An 18,454-nucleotide genomic window follows, 5' to 3' on the forward strand; every position below is an offset into this window, starting at 1 on the left:
AGACCCCGCAGGCCGCCCCGGCAAATGCAGGGCCCCATCCCTAGTGTTGGGCCAGGCCAAGGCGGCAGAACATCCCCTAGAGCCTTGGAGAAGCGGGTGGCGTCGGACCGCGCGGTCCGGGCCTTGGCCGCGCCCGAGAGGCGGGCGTCTCGTCCTCGAGCCCGTCGACCTTGCGGCAAGCGGGGAGGGGAGAGGAGGGGGCGCGCCCGGAGGCCCCGCGGGCCCGCCGCCGCTGCTGCCGCGTCCCTTTGTTTCTCGGCGCTTCTTCGCGGGCCGTAGACTCGCGCGGGCGCCTCGGGCTGCGGGGAGGGGGAGGGGAAAGAAGGGACCGCGGTGTGTTGGGAGGGCGCTTCCCGGCTCCTGGACCCCAGCCTCCCGGGAGATGGGATAGGGAGCTAAGACAACCCCCTAGGCCAGGTCCAGACGCCCCACCCCGCCAGGACTCTGGGCCTCGGGGTGACCTTGAGCGCGCCCGCCCGCGCCACTCGTTCCGCGCCTGATGCTTTCAGCAGCCACCGAGCTGGTCAGCTCCCGAGCGCCCAGCCCCGCCCGTCCGGCCACGCCCTGCCTGACCACGCCCTACCACGCCCATCTAGGTCCCGCCCCCTAGGGCCCCGGGGGGCCCGGCCTCGCCCTAGCCCTCGGATTTCCACTCGGCAGCCCGGGCGTGTCCCGGGGGCGGAGCTGGCCAGTGATAGTCCCACCCCAGCCCCACCCCCGCCCCTGCCGCGCGACTCCGCTCCCCGCGCCGCCGCGCGTCCTTTGTCTGGTCCCGGCGCCCGGGCCTCCCTTTTACGCTCTTCCTATCTCTCGATCGCTGCGTGTGTGTCTCTGAACCCTATGTCTCTTTCTGGGCTCCTTTTTCGAGTCATGGCCAGCACAGTGGATGTGGGGATGTTCAGCATTCCCTCCCTGCCCGGGCCTCTCCGCTCTTGGACCCTGGTACCCGCCCACCTGTCTCTGAGAAACTCAAGCCTGGCTGGCCTGCTGTGTGTCCTAAGGCTGGCTCCTTCCCCTTTCTGGGCCTTATGCTGTTTCTCCATTAGAAAAGTGGAAACTAATGCACAAAGGAGAAGAGGGTGTGGTCAGAGGTCACCCAAGGGCCTGGAGGCTTTTGGAGGCCTGGGCACACCAATGGTGATACTCTAAGGCAGAGACATACTAGGGTCCCGCTGGGAGAAGTGAGAGGATAAATTGAGACAGTGGGTGCCCAGCATGAAGGAGAAGGGCCTAGAAGTAGGAGGCTCAGTTGGCACCACGTGGTGGCCCAGCCTTACCGTGTGTGGCCACTCAATGCCCTATTGTCGCCAGTATCTTGGCATCTGTCACTGACTGGGGCCCTAGGATACAGCTGGGGGCCAAAGGGGCTGGAAGCAGGAGGGTCTCTAAAGAGTGGTCTCAGGTGTGCTCATAGCAAATCCTTATATCACATGGATGGTGCAATAGTGGGAAAGAGTTGGAAAGAGTGACACAGAGAGGGGAGGGAGCAAAGAAGGGCTTGCAGTGGGGGCAGTGGAGAAGAGAGAAATGGAGAAGAAAGGGGGAGAGAAACCAAAGGAAGGAGAAACTCAGAGGCAGAGGCAGAGCAGGAGAGGCTGGAAAGGAAGGTCCCCTCCGTGTCAACCTCTCCTCTCTGTCTTTGACCTGCCCTCTCCCTTCTAACCTCACCCCCATTTTCTGATGTGGACCAGTCCTAGATGTACATGCTACCTCATCCCAGGCCACAGATTCACTGGGGGAGGGGGGAGGAGGAGGGGTGTGGCCTCCACCTATCTGATCCCCATTATCAGCTCAGCTGGCTCAGCTGCTGAGAAGGAAATGCGACACTGGCCCTGCTAAGCTGTCACAGCTGGGAGGGAGCAGGAGTGGTGGTAAGCTTAGTGGGCTAGGCCTCAAGGCCCTGGGCTGACCCTCCCTGTCAATTCCTAAGTCATCCAAGTTGGGAACACCAGTGGTGGTGACAGCCTCCTGTAACCCTGTAGACTCTGCAATCATCAGATCAGGAGTCAAATGCTGACTCCATCACCTCCATCTCTTCCTGTCACCCTTGGTGAGTCACAGGTCCCTGTAACTGACCCTCATTTCTCCATCTGAAAAACGGAGCAGACAGTCTCCACCTTTCAGTGTGGTTGTGGGAAGTCCATGAAAACTGCACATGGTCAGTACTTGGCACACAGGAGGACTTCAAAACCTGGGATCTGGGGTACCAGAAGCAGCAGCTTATATACTACAGATTGTTCATTGGACCCCCACAGCAAATACCATCAACCTATCAGAGAACTTCACCTTGCTGAGCCTGGATGGGACTTCAGAATGCGTCTCCACTCATGGAGATGCTATACCTTCCTTGGAGGGACAGAGGCCCAGAAAAGTGACATGACTATAAAGGCAACAGTAAAGAGGGTGGAGCTAGCAGCTGGCACACAGCATCCCTCAGCAAATCTTTATTGAATGAGTAGATTTCATCAACAGAGTGCATTTATTTAATAGCAGTGCCCAGGAGCTGGCATGGCAGCTCAGTGCTAGAGTACAGGTTTAGCATTCAGAAAAGTCCTGGGTTCAATCCCCAGCACTGCACAAAATAAAATAAATAAAAGACAATGCTCAGGGCATGGCATACAGTAGGTGCTCAGTTTTGTGTCACTGTTATTTTTATTATTAGCCTTTGTGTTCAGAGTGAGCTCTGGGGTCCAAAACCTGGCTCTGAATTTATGGTCCACCGCTTCCATCCTGTGCAAGCCCCTGAGACTCACAAGAGTATGGTTTTCACTTGGGTTGATTGGGGAAAGGAGAATGTTCAGTTTGGGGAGAATTGACTAGGAAGTTTTGCATGGAAAAAAAAAAATCTTGTCCGGCAGGCTCTTACTCCATGACTCTGCTCTAGAAGAGCAGTGAGCTCAGGCTGTGGAGTGGGCTGCTTCACAGGCCAAGCCCATGGCAGACATCGCGAACCAACCACTGCATGTTCTTTTTGAGCCTGGATATGCCTTCCTAGTACTCTTCCAGGCAGTTCCCCTGAGTTGACTGGAGATATAGGGAAGTTGACCATCTGTGTTATCCTTTTGTTTTTCTCTTTTGTGCTGGGGATGAAACCCAGGCTGTCACACAGGCTAAGCAGGCACGCTACCGCGGAGCTACCTCCCCAGCCCTGTGGCATCCTTTTCATAAGAGTGAATGAGCTAGGTGCCATAGCCCATGCCTATAATCCCAGCAACTTGGGAGGCTGAGGCAAGACGATTGCAGATTCAAAGCTAGCCTCAGCAACTTAGCAAGACTGTCTCAAAATAAAGAATAAAACAGGCTGGGGATGTGGCTCAGTGGTTAACATCCCTGGGGTCCAATTCCTGGTACAAAAAAAAAAAAAGTGAATGAGCTGGGTGCGGTGGCACACATCTGTAATCCCAGTGACTCAGGAGGCTGAGGCAGGAAAATCACAATTTTGAGGGCAACCTCGGTAACTCAGTGAGACCCTGTCTCTAAAAGTAAAAAGAGCTGGGGATGGAGCTCAGTGGTAGGGTGCCCCTGGGTTCAATCCCCAGTTTGACGCCCCTACCAAAAAAATGAGTAAATGGGAGCCAGATGCTGTGGTTTGTGCCTATAGTTCAGCTACTCTGGAGGCTGAGGCAGGAGAATCTCTTGGGCCCATGAGTTCAAGACCTACCCCAAGGCATGGCCATAGTGTTGTAAAACAGCTCTGGAGTTTAACAGGTCCAGGTTTGAAATCGAGTTCCCCATTCCTATTGCCTAATGTCTGTATGCTCAGTTTCCTTATCTGTAAAATGTCAACTGTGTCTCCTGTCTTTCAAGATTGTTGGGAAAATAAATGAAAGGATACCTCAACGTCCTTTCCTCAGTGCCTGGCACATGGTAGACACTCAGTGAAGTGGAATGATAACCAATAACAGTATGAGGAGGCAGAGATGGTGGACACAACAAACCTGCTTACGTTTTCGATGATTACGCCCATGGCAGACACGATCCCAGAATGCTTTCCAGCTGTTCCCACATGTAACTTTAGATCCTTCTGCTGCCACCATGCTTGGAATTTGGAGTTTGCAGCAGACTGGAGCTGAGATCTAGAAATATTAAGTGGCATATCTGAGAACACACAGCTGGGAAATGTTAGAGCTGACACCAGTCTTGGTTGTCAGTGGAAGTTGGAAATACAGACTTCAGCTCGGGGAAACTCTTATGAAAACCCCTTGTCCACCATTTATACTCTGCTTGATCTTTGGGATTTTAAAACTATCTGTTAACCTCTGTTTCCTCCTGTGTTAGAGAGGGAATCTCCTCAGGATTATGAATAAGAAAAGAAAAATTTTGCAGGTAGAGTGTTTTGCACAGTGCTTGCCACACAGGAGTGCCCAGTATTTGGGGACAATTATGGTATTGCCTCTTGAGCCAGGGATGACTGAGGTGATGTGCTCCTGCTGTTGTTTCTATTTCTGTGGCAACAGCAGACATTGCTGAGGAATCACAGCTGCCTTTTCTGCTGAAATTGTATATGGCTTCTGAATCATTTAAAATTAATTCCTCTAAGAAGTCCTGACCAATCAGTTTGATTTTATTTTGTTTTGGCGCTGGTGATTGAACCAATTTGAGTTTTCAAGTGAGGAAAAACTATTTGCCAACTGTGCCATAGGAGATGTAAGTAAATATTGGCTACTTTACCTTCCTGTGTACATGATAGACAGTACCAATCTCTCGCAGCACTGTTTCCTACAGATGCCACTTTAAAATTCTCCCTATGGCTCTTCAGAGAGCCATTATCAATTATTTTGTTTGCTGCAAGGTAAACAGAGTCTCAGGAGGATAAGGGACATATTCAAGAGCATACAGTGAGTTGTCAGAGCCAATACTAACTCGGTTGATTGGCATATGCCATAGTAGGAGAATGGCAGAATGGTCTCAAGTCTAGAGAGGTCTGCATATTTGTTACAGTGCTACTAAAATGTTGAGATGCTGTGTGACTTCAGCAATTTCTGTAACATCTCTGAGTCTCAGCTTCCTCATCTATCCAAAAAAAAATAATATCTACATTTGAGAGAATTTGTGTATATTACATATAAAATAGAATTTCAGTATTTTTAGTTAAAAAATACTAAATAAAGAACTCTGCAAAACTTTGACAAACTGGGAGTATAGCTCAGTGGTAGAATGCTTGGATAGCATCACAATAACCCTGGGTTTGATCCCTAGCACAACCAAAAAGAAAAAAAGAAAACCAAATCAAGTAAATTTCATTTATCCTAGGTTGGTTTAATATTGGAAAATCAATTGACGTAATTTGAGGTATTAATACATTAAAGCTAAAAAGTCACATTTCAATATAGAAAAATTCAATAAAATTCAACATCTATTCCTTCAAAACAATCTTGTTAGGATATTAGAACAAAAGAAAAAAATTTTCTTTGTGTGCAGTGCTGGGAATGGGCCTTGCCCAAGCTAGGCAAGTGTTCTACCACTGAGCTACACCTGCAGCCCTGAAGAAAATATTCTTAATCAAGCTGGGAGCCGGGGTGCACACTTGTAATCTCAGTGACTCAGGAGGCTGAGAATTGAAGATTGCAAGCTTCAACAACTTTACAAGACCCTGTCTCAAAAATAGTAAAAAAGGACTGTGAATGTGGCTCAGCAGTTAAGTATCCTTGGGTTAAATCCCCAGTTTAAAAAAAAAAAATTGGGGGCTGGATTGTGGCTCAGCGGTAGAGTGCTTGCCTAGCATGGGCGGGACCCGGGTTCGATCCTCAGCACCACATAAAAATAAAGGCATTTTTACACCTAAAAATATTTTTTTTTAAATTCAAGCTGGGGATATAGCTCAGTTGGTAGAGTGCTTGCCTCCCATGCACAAGGCCCTGATTTCAATCCCCAGCAACACACACACACACACACCAAAAAAGAAAAAAAAAATTATCCAGATAAAAGTCATCTAGAAAAAAATCCATAGCAAAGATCATGTTTAGCCATGAAATGTTTAAAGTATTTCTCCTACTTCTTTTTGGTATTTTTTATTTGTTTGTTCCATTTATCTTTTTTGTTTTTGTTCTTTTCTTTCTTTCTTTTTAAAGCATTTCATTTTACATCAGTAATAAGGGAGCCGATATCACCCTGTAGCCCCTGCAATAAGACAAGAAAAATAACAGGTATAGACTGGAGATAAAGAAATAAAACTATCATTATTTGTAGGTGCTTTATGTTATACCAGAAACAAATGATAACAAAACCCCAAAACCCAAAACAGCTCAGTGAAAGAACTATGGGAGTAAATACCTAAGAAAACAATTCTACATAAAGCAAAGGAAATATTAACACATTTGGAATCAAAATTATCTTTGGCAGGAGGAGAAAAATAAACATCTTGGAGGGGCTCATGAGAACTTCAGCGCTCCTAAAATTATTAAATTTCTTATTCTGAAAAGTATTCATTTGGTTCTGAAAATGCACAGATTGATTTTAGGAATATGTATGTATATATATAGTATATTTGCCTGTTTGCTGTTGCTATAAGCAAAATACCTGAGGCTGGATACTTATAAAGAAAAGAAGCTCACAGTTTTGGAGGCTGAAAATCCAAGAATGGGTAGGCCCATCTGTTCAGACTCTGGTGAGGACCCTCTTGGCTGGGTCACAACGTGACAGAGAAGCAGAAAGGGAAATAGCTGTGTATTCAAGAGGCCAAGTGCATGGGTTTATAGCAGTGCTTTCTTGCAAACCCCTCATGCTTCAACATGTTGGAGGGTTCAGTCTGCAGCACTGAACCCTAAAACAAACCACTTTTGAGAGAACTAACTAGGGGCCCTTGAGAATACCATTAATCCTTTCCAAAGGTGATGCCCCCAGTGACCTAATTACCTCCCACTAGACCCCACCCCTTAAAGGTCCCTCCCCCAACACTGCCACACCAAGAACCAAACCTCCAGCATATGAACCTTTGAGGGACACGCTCTGACCTTATCCAAGCCATAGTATGTGACATTTATTTACTCAGTGATGCTAGGGGTGGGGTCCAGGGCCTTGTGCATGTTGGGCAAATGCTCCACCACTGAGCTGTGTCCCTAGAACACAGATGGTATCCATGAAATTTCTCACAGTAAAATCACATCAGGAGGGTTTTTTGTTTTCGTTTTTTTCCCCAGCGCTTTTCCCAGTAAACACAAGGAATTATTAAGAATAATGTGCTGTCAGGCCAGGGTTATGCCTCAGCGGTAGAGCACTGAGTTCGATCCTCAGCACCTCGTATACATAAATAAATAAATAAAAATAGAGGTATTGTGTCCAACTACAACTAAAACAAACAAAACAAAAAAAGAATAATGTGTTGGGAGCTGGAGCTGGGCCCGGTGGTGCGCAGCGGTAACCTAGCTACTTGGAAGGCTGAGGTGGAGGGGTCACAAGTTCGGAGCCAGCCTCAGCAACTTCGTGAGGCCCTTTGCTATCTCAAAATAAAATTTAAAAAGGGCTGGGGGTGCAGCTCAGTGGTCGGGTGCTTGCCTTGCTTGTGGGGTCAGTCCCTGGTACTGTTCGCGGGCGTACACACACACTCAAGCAAATAATACGTTGTCCCCTGGATGTAATCAAGTCCCCTCAGACATGGCTGACCCATGACCACTGAGCCCCTCCGTGTCCCTGCTGGCCCCTGGTGTGGGGACAGGGCGGTGAGCCGGTGTGACCTGTTGTCTCCAGCAGATACTGGGGGCCATGGAGTCTCAGGTGGGGGGGGGCCCGGCCGGCCCGGCCCTGCCCAACGGGCCACTCCTTGGTACAAACGGAGCCACTGATGACAGCAAGACCAACCTCATCGTCAACTACTTGCCCCAGAACATGACCCAGGATGAGTTCAAGAGTCTCTTCGGCAGCATTGGTGACATCGAGTCCTGCAAGCTGGTTCGGGACAAGATCACAGGTGTGGCTCCTGGCAGGTGGGAGGGTGGGAGGCGGGAGGAGAGAGGTGTGAAGGGACAGGTTCCACCCTAGGAGGAGTGGGGGCCAGTGGGACTCTGGGGTCGAAGGTGTCGTGGGGGACAGGGAAAGGTGGTTTGGGGTGGGGAGGGTCAGCCTCTCAGGCCTAAGCTTGAGGGGACACTGGCAAACCCCAGCACTGGGCAGGAAGGTCATTACCCTGGTCCTGCCACAGGGCAGAGCCTCGGCTACGGGTTTGTGAACTATTCTGACCCCAACGATGCAGACAAAGCCATCAACACCCTCAACGGCCTCAAATTGCAGACGAAGACCATCAAGGTCAGTGTCTTTATTCTCACCAGCCGACAGTCAGCGCCCCTCCCCTGTTCTCCCGTTGCCCACCCTCCATCCCCAAGGGGCCAGGCCCGAGTCTCTCCTTCCTGATTGGCTCACTGGCGAAGCCTCCCCTTCTCTGAGCCTCAGTTTCTGTACCTGTTAATGGGGAGAGTATAAGCCCTACCTTCTCTGGAGGCTGGGGAAGTGAGCCAGGCCTGGAGGTGGGGCAGGGTAACCAGGGTCCTCTGGGCAGCCCCATCCCTGTCTTTGTCCTGGAAATGGGGGTGGGGGCCCATCTGCCATCTGGGGCCTAATTAGGGTCTGGGAGGGTGGGATTAGAGAAGGCCCTTCCCCCACCTTTGTGCGATGCCCCTCCCCCATGGCCTCCACTCTCAGCAGCTGCAGCTGGGACCCTACCAGCCCAGGTTCCCTTGGGGGGAATCACCATGGAAACCCTTCTCTGAGTCCGCCTGGGGGGGTGTGGACTCCGCCCTGCAAATCTGCTCCTGGACCCTGGGGGAGGTGGGTGGGGGCTGCCCATCTGGCCCCCGGTTTGCCATGGGAACAGAGGTGCAGGAATCTCGTGCCCTCCCTCACTGGGGGCTGTGGAGATGGGGTCGTGACCCAAAGGGCCTCTCCATGGCCAACTGGCTTAGAGGTCCCTGGGGGCATGAGGGTGGACCCTGGTGACCGACTGTGTTTGTACACGTCTGTGTGTGTCACCCGGAGCCATGAAACAGGTTAGTGAGGTGGTGGTTGTGACATGGTATCAGTCAAGTGGCTGCCATCCTTGGTCTGGGTGGTGGAGACCTGCAGTGGTCCCTGTGGGTCTGTAGATCTGGTGTTATTGTGACAGGTGCTTAGTGACATACTGCAGCTCCCGCAGTGACCCGGTAGGGCACCACGGGTGTCTGTCATGGTGACATTGTGTGGGTGTGTCTACCTGTGCCCTGTGTTGGGGTAGAAAGTGTGCAACATGGTGTGTTTGTACGGTGGGCGACTGGCATGTCATTCGTTGACTCTTACTGTAGTTCTTGAAGCCTCCTGTGTCATCATGAATATGGGGATGGCCTTGTGACAGCCTCCTGCTGGCTTGTCCCTGTGCCACGCAGGGCGGTGCTTCTTGGCCTTCTGTGGGTCCCTGTGTGTGTCCCTGCCTGCGTGACGATCCTGTGAACTTGGGTCTGACTGGTCGCCCCGGAAGACTTGGACCAAAGTGTTTTGAGTGCCTCCTGTGCCAGGTCTCATCCTGGGAGGACTTTGGCCCACTCTGCCTGCCCTCGGGGACCCCAGCACCTACCCCGAAGCTCAAGCCCCTCTTCTCCCCTCAAAGCTGATCCATGAGTTAACCCTCGCCCTTCAAAGCTCCCAGCCCAGCCGGAGAGAAAGAAAACCCTCAAATTCGTGGCTGTGATTTTTCAGTTTTTATTTATCATTTGCCTATTTATTTGCAGTGCTGCAGGTGGAACCCAGGGCCTCTCACAAGCTAGGCCAGCGCTCTGCCCCCGAGCCACAGCCCCAGCTCTGCGACTATGACTTTAAAAGTTACTATTGTAGAAATGACAGTGGCCCATGTGTCTGTTGCTAGAGGACCCCAGGTGCATGCAACTGCAGTAATCAGAATCCAGCCCCTCGGCCCACCCGCACCCAAACTCATTTCATTTGTTTTCTGTTTGTTTGTTCTTATGGGTTTTGTTTTGTTTTGTTTTTTTGTGGTGCCGAGGACTGAACCCAGGGCCTTGGGCATGCGAGGCAGGCGCTCTACCAACGGAGCTCTATCCCCAGCCTTCATTTTTCAAATTAGTTATTTCCAACGAAGCCATACACCTTCACAACTCACTGCCCCCAACAAAAGCCAGACCCTAGACAGTGACTCCCTAAGCAGATGTTGATTTAGAAGAAAAAGAAAGTAGACATCAGCAGAAATAAGGGGGAGGGGAGCCCCACAGTGGCAGGTCATCCAGTGGGCCTTCGGGGGCGGGGCCTCCAGGCCACAGCTCCAAGACATGGATAAACGCGCAGTGAGACCGGGTCACACAGTGCTGCTGCTTTGTAAATGGACTTTTCTTTCCCCCACTTCACAATACTCACCACTGTTTCAGGAAAATAATGTACACGTCCACCATTTTCAAAACAGCTGAGAGAGTTTCAGTGTTGAGCTGGACTCTGATTAATGACGCGACTTGAATGATACGACCCACATGTGTAACTCACAACTGAGAAGAGCACTTTGAGAAAGAGCATTAGAAGTGGGGATGGGGACCACACTCAGATGGCAGGGGACAGGGAGCATGTTTCAGCTGAAACCTGGAAAAGAAGGAAAGGGAAGAGCATGAGGCTGGAACTTGCGGGGTGTATTTGAGAAAAATGGAGAACACTGTGTCATTAGATCAGAGCAAACAAGGGGAGGAGTGGGGGAGATGAAGGCAGATTAGTGGTAGGGCAGAGTGTGCAAGGCCTTGTGGGCTACAGGAAAAAATTTAGCTTTAATGCTGAGGAAGGTGGGAGCCATGGAGGGTTCTGTGTGGAGGAGGGACTTGACGGGGCTCAAGTGTTCACAGGCGCCCTCTGGCTGCTGTTGGGGGAACATACTGAAGGTTGAACACAGGTCCATGGTGGAGCTGGGCTAGGGTGGAAGTCGGGAGTGTGCAGATTCCAGATAATTAGGAAGGTGCAGCCAACAGGGTTTATGGTGGATTCAAAGAGTGAAGGACAGAGAGGTGTTGAGACACCCAAGGCTGGAGGGTTGAGCATCAGGAGGACATCACTTGGGTCACCCGAGGTTGGGGGCACTCCCAAGCCAGTGCAGCTAGGCTGAGCATGGGCACCTGTGAGACCCTATGTCACCCTCTGCCTCCGGGTGCCCCAGAAGTCTACAGATCAGGGGCAAGGACTTTGTTGGGGACACCTGGGAGTCTGCAGCGTGGAGTTGGTAGCCAAAGACCTGAATGACCCCAAGGAGCCAGTGTAGTGAGGGGCCCGCTCTCCAAGGGAGAGGGAAAAATCAAAGTTTGTTGATGGGGTAATAAGTATGCTTGCAGGTCCCCAGAGGACTTGTGACCCGAGCCGCGGGGCCATCCTGACGTCCTCAGGTGACAGTTTCCAGTTCCCCACTCTCCCTAAAACCACGTAGGCACAGCCACAGCCACGCCCCTCCCCCGTGCCACCTGGCCCCACAGTGACACTAGCGAGGTGTCTCCGCAGCTCTGTGAAACAGACCTTTCCTAACTGTCCATCCGATGTCCCCCACCCAGGTGTCCTATGCCAGACCCAGTTCCGCATCCATCCGGGATGCCAACCTGTACGTCAGCGGGCTCCCCAAGACCATGAGCCAGAAAGAGATGGAGCAGCTCTTCTCCCAGTACGGTCGCATCATCACCTCCCGCATCCTGGTGGACCAGGTCACAGGTCAGGCTGCGGGAGGGTGCGCCTGACGCGGAGCGGGGCAAAGGCCCTGGGGCGCGGGCAAAGCGGAGCAACCAGGAATGGCGGGGCGAGAGGTGGGTCGGCGGGACTCCCCACTGGCGCCCTCACCCCTGGCAGGTGTCTCTCGGGGTGTGGGATTCATCCGCTTTGACAAGAGGATCGAGGCCGAGGAGGCCATCAAAGGACTGAACGGGCAGAAGCCGCTGGGTGCGGCGGAGCCCATCACGGTCAAGTTCGCCAATAACCCAAGTCAGAAGACGGGGCAGGCGCTGCTCACTCACCTCTACCAGTCCTCGGCCCGGCGCTACGCAGGCCCCCTGCACCACCAGACGCAGCGCTTCCGGTGAGCCTCGGGGTCCCGGGGCCCCACCCCGAACCCCACCCCCCCACTCCCCCCACAGCCCAGCAGGCAGAAAGGTGGGTGTGTCAGGCCCGGGGCAGGCTCCACCCAGCCGTGCCCTGCGGCCACCGTGGGGCATTGTCATGATTAGGTACTGGAAAGGGAACCCCGGAGCTCTTCCCAGCCTCTTCCTTCCTTTCTGATACCTGGGGATTGACCCAGGGGCGCTTGACCACTGAGCCACATCCCCAGCCCTTTTTATTTTATATTTTGAGACAAGGTCTAGGTGAGTTGCTGAGGCTGGTCTTGAACTTGCATCCTCCTGCCTCAGCCTTCTGAGTCGCCGGAGGCACAGCAGCCTCATGAGAACAGAACTTATATTTCCCCCTTTTTATGGAAGAGGACCCTGGGGTGCAGACAGGCATCACAGGGGGACAATGGGAGCTCCTCATGGACCTGGGTGGCGGTGGCCAGTTACCCACCCTCCAAGTGCTCCAGCAGAGTTGACTATGCTGTTATTGTTGCCTCTGTGAGGATTTATCCCTCCCAGAGAGACCGAGTCCTGGGCCCAGACAGCACCCGCCAGCCAGCAGGGAGGGGGAGGATGAGGACGCTGGGGCAGGCGGGCAGCAGCAGGGCAGGCGAGAGGCAGTGCCCGAGTGACTGCCGCTCCGTGCCAGGCGGTGTCCAGCCGGGCGGGGAGCAGGCAGCGGGCGGGGGCAGGGCTCTGCCGCAGGCTGGCCTGGTGGGGGTGGGGAGGACAGGCCAGCCTGTGGCGTCACTACAGCGGGGTGTGTCCAGTGGCCACCTCTGACCACCACTTCTGCCTCCACAGGCTGGACAATTTGCTCAACATGGCCTACGGAGTCAAGAGGTAACAGTGCCCCCGCCCCACTGCCCCATCCCCTCACCGTCCCTCCTTGGACCCCTGCCCGGCTGTTCCCCTACTCCACTGCACTTGGCCCCAGGACCACCAGCGTAGCCTTGTCTGCTTGTGCTTAGGAACAGCATGGCCACTAAGAGATTGACACCAGGCAGACCCCGGTTCTGACCCTCGGGACCTCCCTGCCTCTCGGGGGCTGTCAGTGTCCACAGAGCTGCTCTGGAGTGTGGGTCCAGGGGGCGGCCCGCGCCCTCCCGTTTTTTCTTCCCATTCTGATGAAAGGCAAGCAGAGCTGCCTGGGTATGAGCTCATCCCCTGGCCCCACATGAAATCCCCGGATCCACTGGCCACTGTTGATCATATGCGTCAAGGGTCCCAGAATGACCCCCTCCTGCTCCAAAGTTGGGGTAGACCTGTGGCCCCTGCACCATGGATCTTGTGGAAGTCCCCATGGTCATTGCTCCACAGGCCGCCCAGGGCATGCTGAGAGGCGGGCACTTGCCTTGGGGTGGGAGACTAGTGTGTTGGGGTCAGACCTTGTCCCTCCTGGAGGTGAAGTGACACTGAGCTGGTGCTCAGCACATAGTGAGCACTCAATAAAAGGTGGCCATCTGACGACTACTGTTACTGTTGTTCCTGACCTTAGTCTAGCGGGGAAAGAGATTGGAAAATGAGCAGGACTGAGGCAGAGACAGAGATCAGGACTGTGCAGGGACGGCATTAGGGGCTTGGGCCAGTAGAGACCCCAACCCTCTAGGTGACCTTAGTACGGAGGCCTGGTAGTGGAGTCTCTGGCAGCAGGAGCAGGCTGGGCAAAGGCCCAGGAGAGGGAGCAAGCAGTCAGGCCCAGGCAGTCAGGGGTAAATAGTTCAGCTCTTAGGGTCCCTCCTACCCCCCCCCCAAAAGCTGAGTGATTTAATTCTAAAGGTCAGGGACAGGAAGAATGCCCGGGAGGCAATTTTGTCCTTTCAGTAGTTCATTCCTTAAGAACCTTGAGAGCGTGTCATTAATTCACTTAAACACCTCCTGAATATCTCCTGGGTGCTGTTCTAGAGCTGTAGTGTGCCAGGGAGTAGATTCTAGCAGAAGAATGTGGAGTTGATAATAGTTCAGCGATCCCCCTTACCCCCTGGGAGAAGACGCCTGGAACCATGAATAATGCTGAACCCCACATGGCCCTTGTTTTCCCATACATAGGCATACCATGGAATGTTTTCACTTAACAAGTGTTTACACACTGAGGTTGTGACTTTTGTAGTGTGAGATGCTACAGAAAAATTCGCACAATTTCACGGATAGATTTGTTTTTAGCATAGATCTTAGCAACCTCAGCAGTGTTTTTTTCTCTTTTCTTTAAGTTGAGAACTTTCACCTTTTTGCTTAAAGAAACTTCGTCATTTCTCTTTGGCATATCTGAATTGCAACATCACTACTCTTACACTTTGGGGTCATTAAGAAAAAGAAGCGTTACTTGAACACAAGTACTGCAATGTTAAGACAGCTGATCTGATACCTGATATGGTTTATTAAGTGACTAATGGGTGGGTAGTATATACAGTGTGGATACACTGGGCAGAGATAAATCACATCCTGGGCAAGACAGGATGAGATTTCACCTTGATACTCAGAACAGTGTGCAATTTAAAATTTCTGAGTTGTTTATTTCCGGAATTTCCTGCTTAGTATTTTCAAAATAAGATTGACTACAGGTACTGAAACTGCAGGAGGTAAAACTCTGGATAAGGGGGACCACTGTATATGATTTGAGTAGGAAAATGCTGGAAAGGGGCAGAAGGATGAGGAGGTGGACCACTTTATGGAGACATCGGAGGCCACCTAGAGGGGGTGCTGTCTATGCTGAGATGGAGGAGAGGCTCTGAACCCCCTGTGTTCATGTGCCAGCACTCAGCCCTGTTCTTCCAAATGGGTCTTCAGCCAGGTGAGGGTGCCTGGGGGGTGGGGAAATTGGGGCAGAGTTGCCCGAGGTAGTGTCAGAATGGAGTCAGAGTTAGGGCGAGGGAAGAAGTTGGGTGGGAGGATGGACTGAGGGAAGGGAGGCAGCGAGGGTGCATTAGGGTTGAGATCTACAGGGCCCAGGACCAGTTAGGGTCAAAGGTCATGGGGTGGCTACAGATGGAGCAGATCATGGGTTGGTTCAGCCTAATGTTCAGGGAGGGTCTGAGGCCCAGACAAGTTTGAGATCAGAGCTGGTGTCTCCAGGTCAGAGACAGAGGCCACAGGGTCACTGCAAGGTCAGGACAGCACAGGGTCAAACACACAGCAGGCCCAATGCAGAGTCCCAGTGGCACCAGGGCATCCCATGGTCCCGGCGGGGTCGGAGGCATGCTGGGGATCAGGGCAGAGCCCGCGTGACCCCCAAAGTAGTCCCCTGTCGCTCATCGCCAGGTTCTCGCCGATCGCCATCGATGGCATGAGTGGCCTGGCGGGCGTGGGCCTGTCAGGGGGCGCGGCCGGTGCCGGCTGGTGCATCTTCGTGTACAACCTGTCTCCGGAGGCCGATGAGAGCGTGCTGTGGCAGCTGTTTGGGCCCTTTGGGGCAGTCACCAATGTCAAGGTCATTCGCGATTTCACCACCAACAAGTGCAAGGGCTTCGGCTTCGTCACCATGACCAACTATGACGAGGCAGCCATGGCCATCGCCAGCCTCAACGGCTACCGCCTGGGCGAGCGCGTGCTGCAGGTGTCCTTCAAGACCAGCAAACAGCACAAGGCCTGAGCTGCCCCGCCGCCCCCGCCCCGGGCAGCAGAGAGAGAGAGAGAGAGAGAGAGAGAGAGAGAGAGAGGAGGGGCCCGAGAGAGAGAGCCCAGGCAGACCCACAGCCCTACGAAGCCACAGGGTGAGCACTCGGGGAGCAGGAGGGTCTGCAGGGGAGGGGGTGCCCGGGGGTCCCCCACTCCGCTCTCCCTGCCCCCCCATCCCAGGCTGGGCTGTTCACTCTCTCGCCTTGGTTTGGTTCATGGTGAAGGTTATTGTTTCTTTTCTCGGTTAAAAAGAAAGCAGAGACGAGCCCCCCAGTCCCCCCTCCATGGGATGGCTTGGGGGACATGGGGTGCCCTCTCAGGCCCCCTTGCCCAGGCTTCCCAACACGTCGGTGGGCCTGGAGAGAGAGGGGAGGGAACAGGTTTAAAAATCCCCAAAAAAGTGAAACATGAAGAGGGGTGTGGGCATTCCCAGCCCCCCGGAGCCCCTGGGTGGAATTCGGGGAGCAGGGGGCGGGGCTGGAAGCAGAAACAAAATGAAAAACAGGGGAGGGTGGGAGGGGAAGAAAAACTCTATTTTTGTAAAAAGGGAAAAAGACCTCGTGGAGAATTTTTACTGGGGATTCTTGAACTTGAAAAAAAAAATCACAAAAAAAGACAAAAAAAAAAAAAAAGAAACTATTTTGGCAGGTTATGTTTACCAACTGGGGCAGGGGTGTGGGGAGCAGGGCTGAGGGGCCGGGAGTCCACAGGGCCACACACAGAGGAACAGCCACACGAAGACATGCAGGGGCACATGCTTACACCACAGGGGCAGAGACAGGCACGGACACACTCAGAGGTCATTCAGGAACTCGCTGGCCAAACCCAGACACGTGGACAGGGGTGAACCTCAACAAAGAAGGAGTCAGGTTTGGGGCTACATAATGTGGACACAGACGAAGGTGGCCATACATACATGTAGGTGTGCCAGCACACCCACAGGTCCACACGGACACACGATCGTGGACACAGGTCTGCTTGGATGTGTGGATCTAGACACCTGGTCACAGAGACACAAACACCCAGGAACACATGCACAGCACCCCACAGGCCCAGCAAGAGATCCCACCCCAGCCCTGACCCTGTCACTTCCTCCAGGCTGGCCCGGCCCCCCCTCCCAGAGTCCCCTTGGCTCCAACGTGCCCCAACCCCAGGTTCTCTGCACAGCTCTCTCCTGGCTCATCAGGGGTCTCCCTGCTGCCCACCAACAGGCGTGCACACGCAGTGTCCATGCATCCAGACACACAATACCTCGTTCCACTTTGGCATCATGGTGGGCTGGAGGCAGTCCCCACCCCCCACAACACTTGAGGCCAAAGGACCCCCTGTCCCTGGGGCTCAGCCTCCCTGGGCTGAGGGAGAGGCCCAGCCCTGAGCCTCCCCCAACCAGGGCTGGGCTTCCCCAGCAGCAAGCACCCAGCAACCCGCCAGGCCCAGGGTGGATGGGCCCTGCGGCCCAGCCCCATGTCCCTTCCCGTCCACTCGTCACCCCTTTTGGTTTGTTGGGTTTTGTGTCTTTCCAGGTTGGGGAGGGCAGTGGACAAGCCCCCATCTGGAGCTCCAGCCCTGGCTTCTGTCTGGATTTTGCTCCTGCCTCCCTTTTCATTCTTTTTAAGAAATTCCAACAGAAGCCAAAGACTGGAGCCCCCGGGAGCCCTCAAAGCCCCCACCCACCCCACAGTGGGCCCAGTCAGAACTGAAAATTGCAAAGCCCCCCGACTAGTTCTAGTTGCCTTCTCCCGGTGTCCTCTGCGTTTGGTGTCTGGCCATGGCCCCATCTGGACGTCCAACTCTCTCTCCCCACCCCTCCCGGTGTTGTTCTTAAACGTCTGTGGAGCTTCTGCTGCAAGGAACAAAAAGAAAAAAAAAAAAAAAAAAGTCAAAAAATCGACAAAATTAAAAAAAAAAAAGCCAACCAAACGAGAGAAAAAAAAAAAAGCAACAAAAAGAAGAAAAAAAAAAAAACCACACACAGAAGAGATTTAAAAAAAAGGAAAAAAAAAAAAAGACATAAACTGGCACCAGTTAACTTTCTTGTACTTTTTTGCTGAATTTAGCTTCTTGTAGTTTTAACTTATTGCTATGTTAACTATTTATTATTCCTGTTGCCCTGTAAGGAGATTTGTGTATATTTCTGTTACTTCATCCAGTTTGCAAGTTAAAGGAACGATGATGTTCTCTTTGTTTCTTTAAGTTTTGCCGAGATGTGGTTATGCCTAATTTATTTATAAAAGGGGAAGTGGAATCATTAAAGTAATAATAATTATTAATAACAGTAACGGTAGCCGAGTGGCACCCGGGGGGCGTGGGCTTCTGTGGGTCAGACCCCATGGCCAGCGACGTCCGGGGGTCTCAATGGGATTATTTTTGCTCTTGTCTTGAGAATTTTTTCAGTCCTCTTAGCTGGTGAAACCCCTAGCTTGTTCATGATACACAAACCTATTTATTCTTGTGGTTTTAAGTCCTCCTTCCTTTCCCCCTCCCTTCCAGCAGGGCAGGGACCCCTTAAGGGGTCCACCCCCTCTTTCCCTGCTGTTTCTGGGGCTTTCTCCCCTCTGCCCTCCGCACATGCTGGAGGCATCCGAGCAATAAGGGCTGGGTTTGTCCCCCACCCTGGGGGGGCCAGGCTCTGGAGAGGGGGCACCTCCCCACACCCCCCACCGAGGCCTAGGCAGGGCCCTGCCACCCCCAAGACTGGGAGGGGACTTCTTTTTCTAAAACACAAAGCTCAGCCCAGCCAGGCCCCCTCCCTGGAGGCCAGCCCCTCCCCCCAGGGGGCCAGGCCAAGGGCTCCCAGGAGAGGG

General features: G+C 52.9%; 1 protein-coding gene across 1 annotated transcript; it reads left to right on the plus strand.

Annotated features, from left to right (window-relative positions):
* Window positions 1-870: 870 nt before the first annotated feature.
* On the plus strand, window positions 871-15,624 carry Elavl3 (ELAV like RNA binding protein 3). The gene is made up of 7 exons (XM_026399844.2): window positions 871-942; window positions 7,690-7,906; window positions 8,138-8,241; window positions 11,493-11,646; window positions 11,782-12,007; window positions 12,840-12,878; window positions 15,294-15,624. The coding sequence occupies exons 1-7, from the start codon at window positions 871-873 to the stop codon at window positions 15,622-15,624; spliced, it is 1,143 nt and encodes a 380-aa protein (XP_026255629.1).
* Window positions 15,625-18,454: the final 2,830 nt, after the last annotated feature.

Source organism: Urocitellus parryii, chromosome 3 (assembly GCF_045843805.1).
Source record: "Urocitellus parryii isolate mUroPar1 chromosome 3, mUroPar1.hap1, whole genome shotgun sequence".
Lineage (NCBI taxonomy): Eukaryota > Metazoa > Chordata > Mammalia > Rodentia > Sciuridae > Urocitellus > Urocitellus parryii.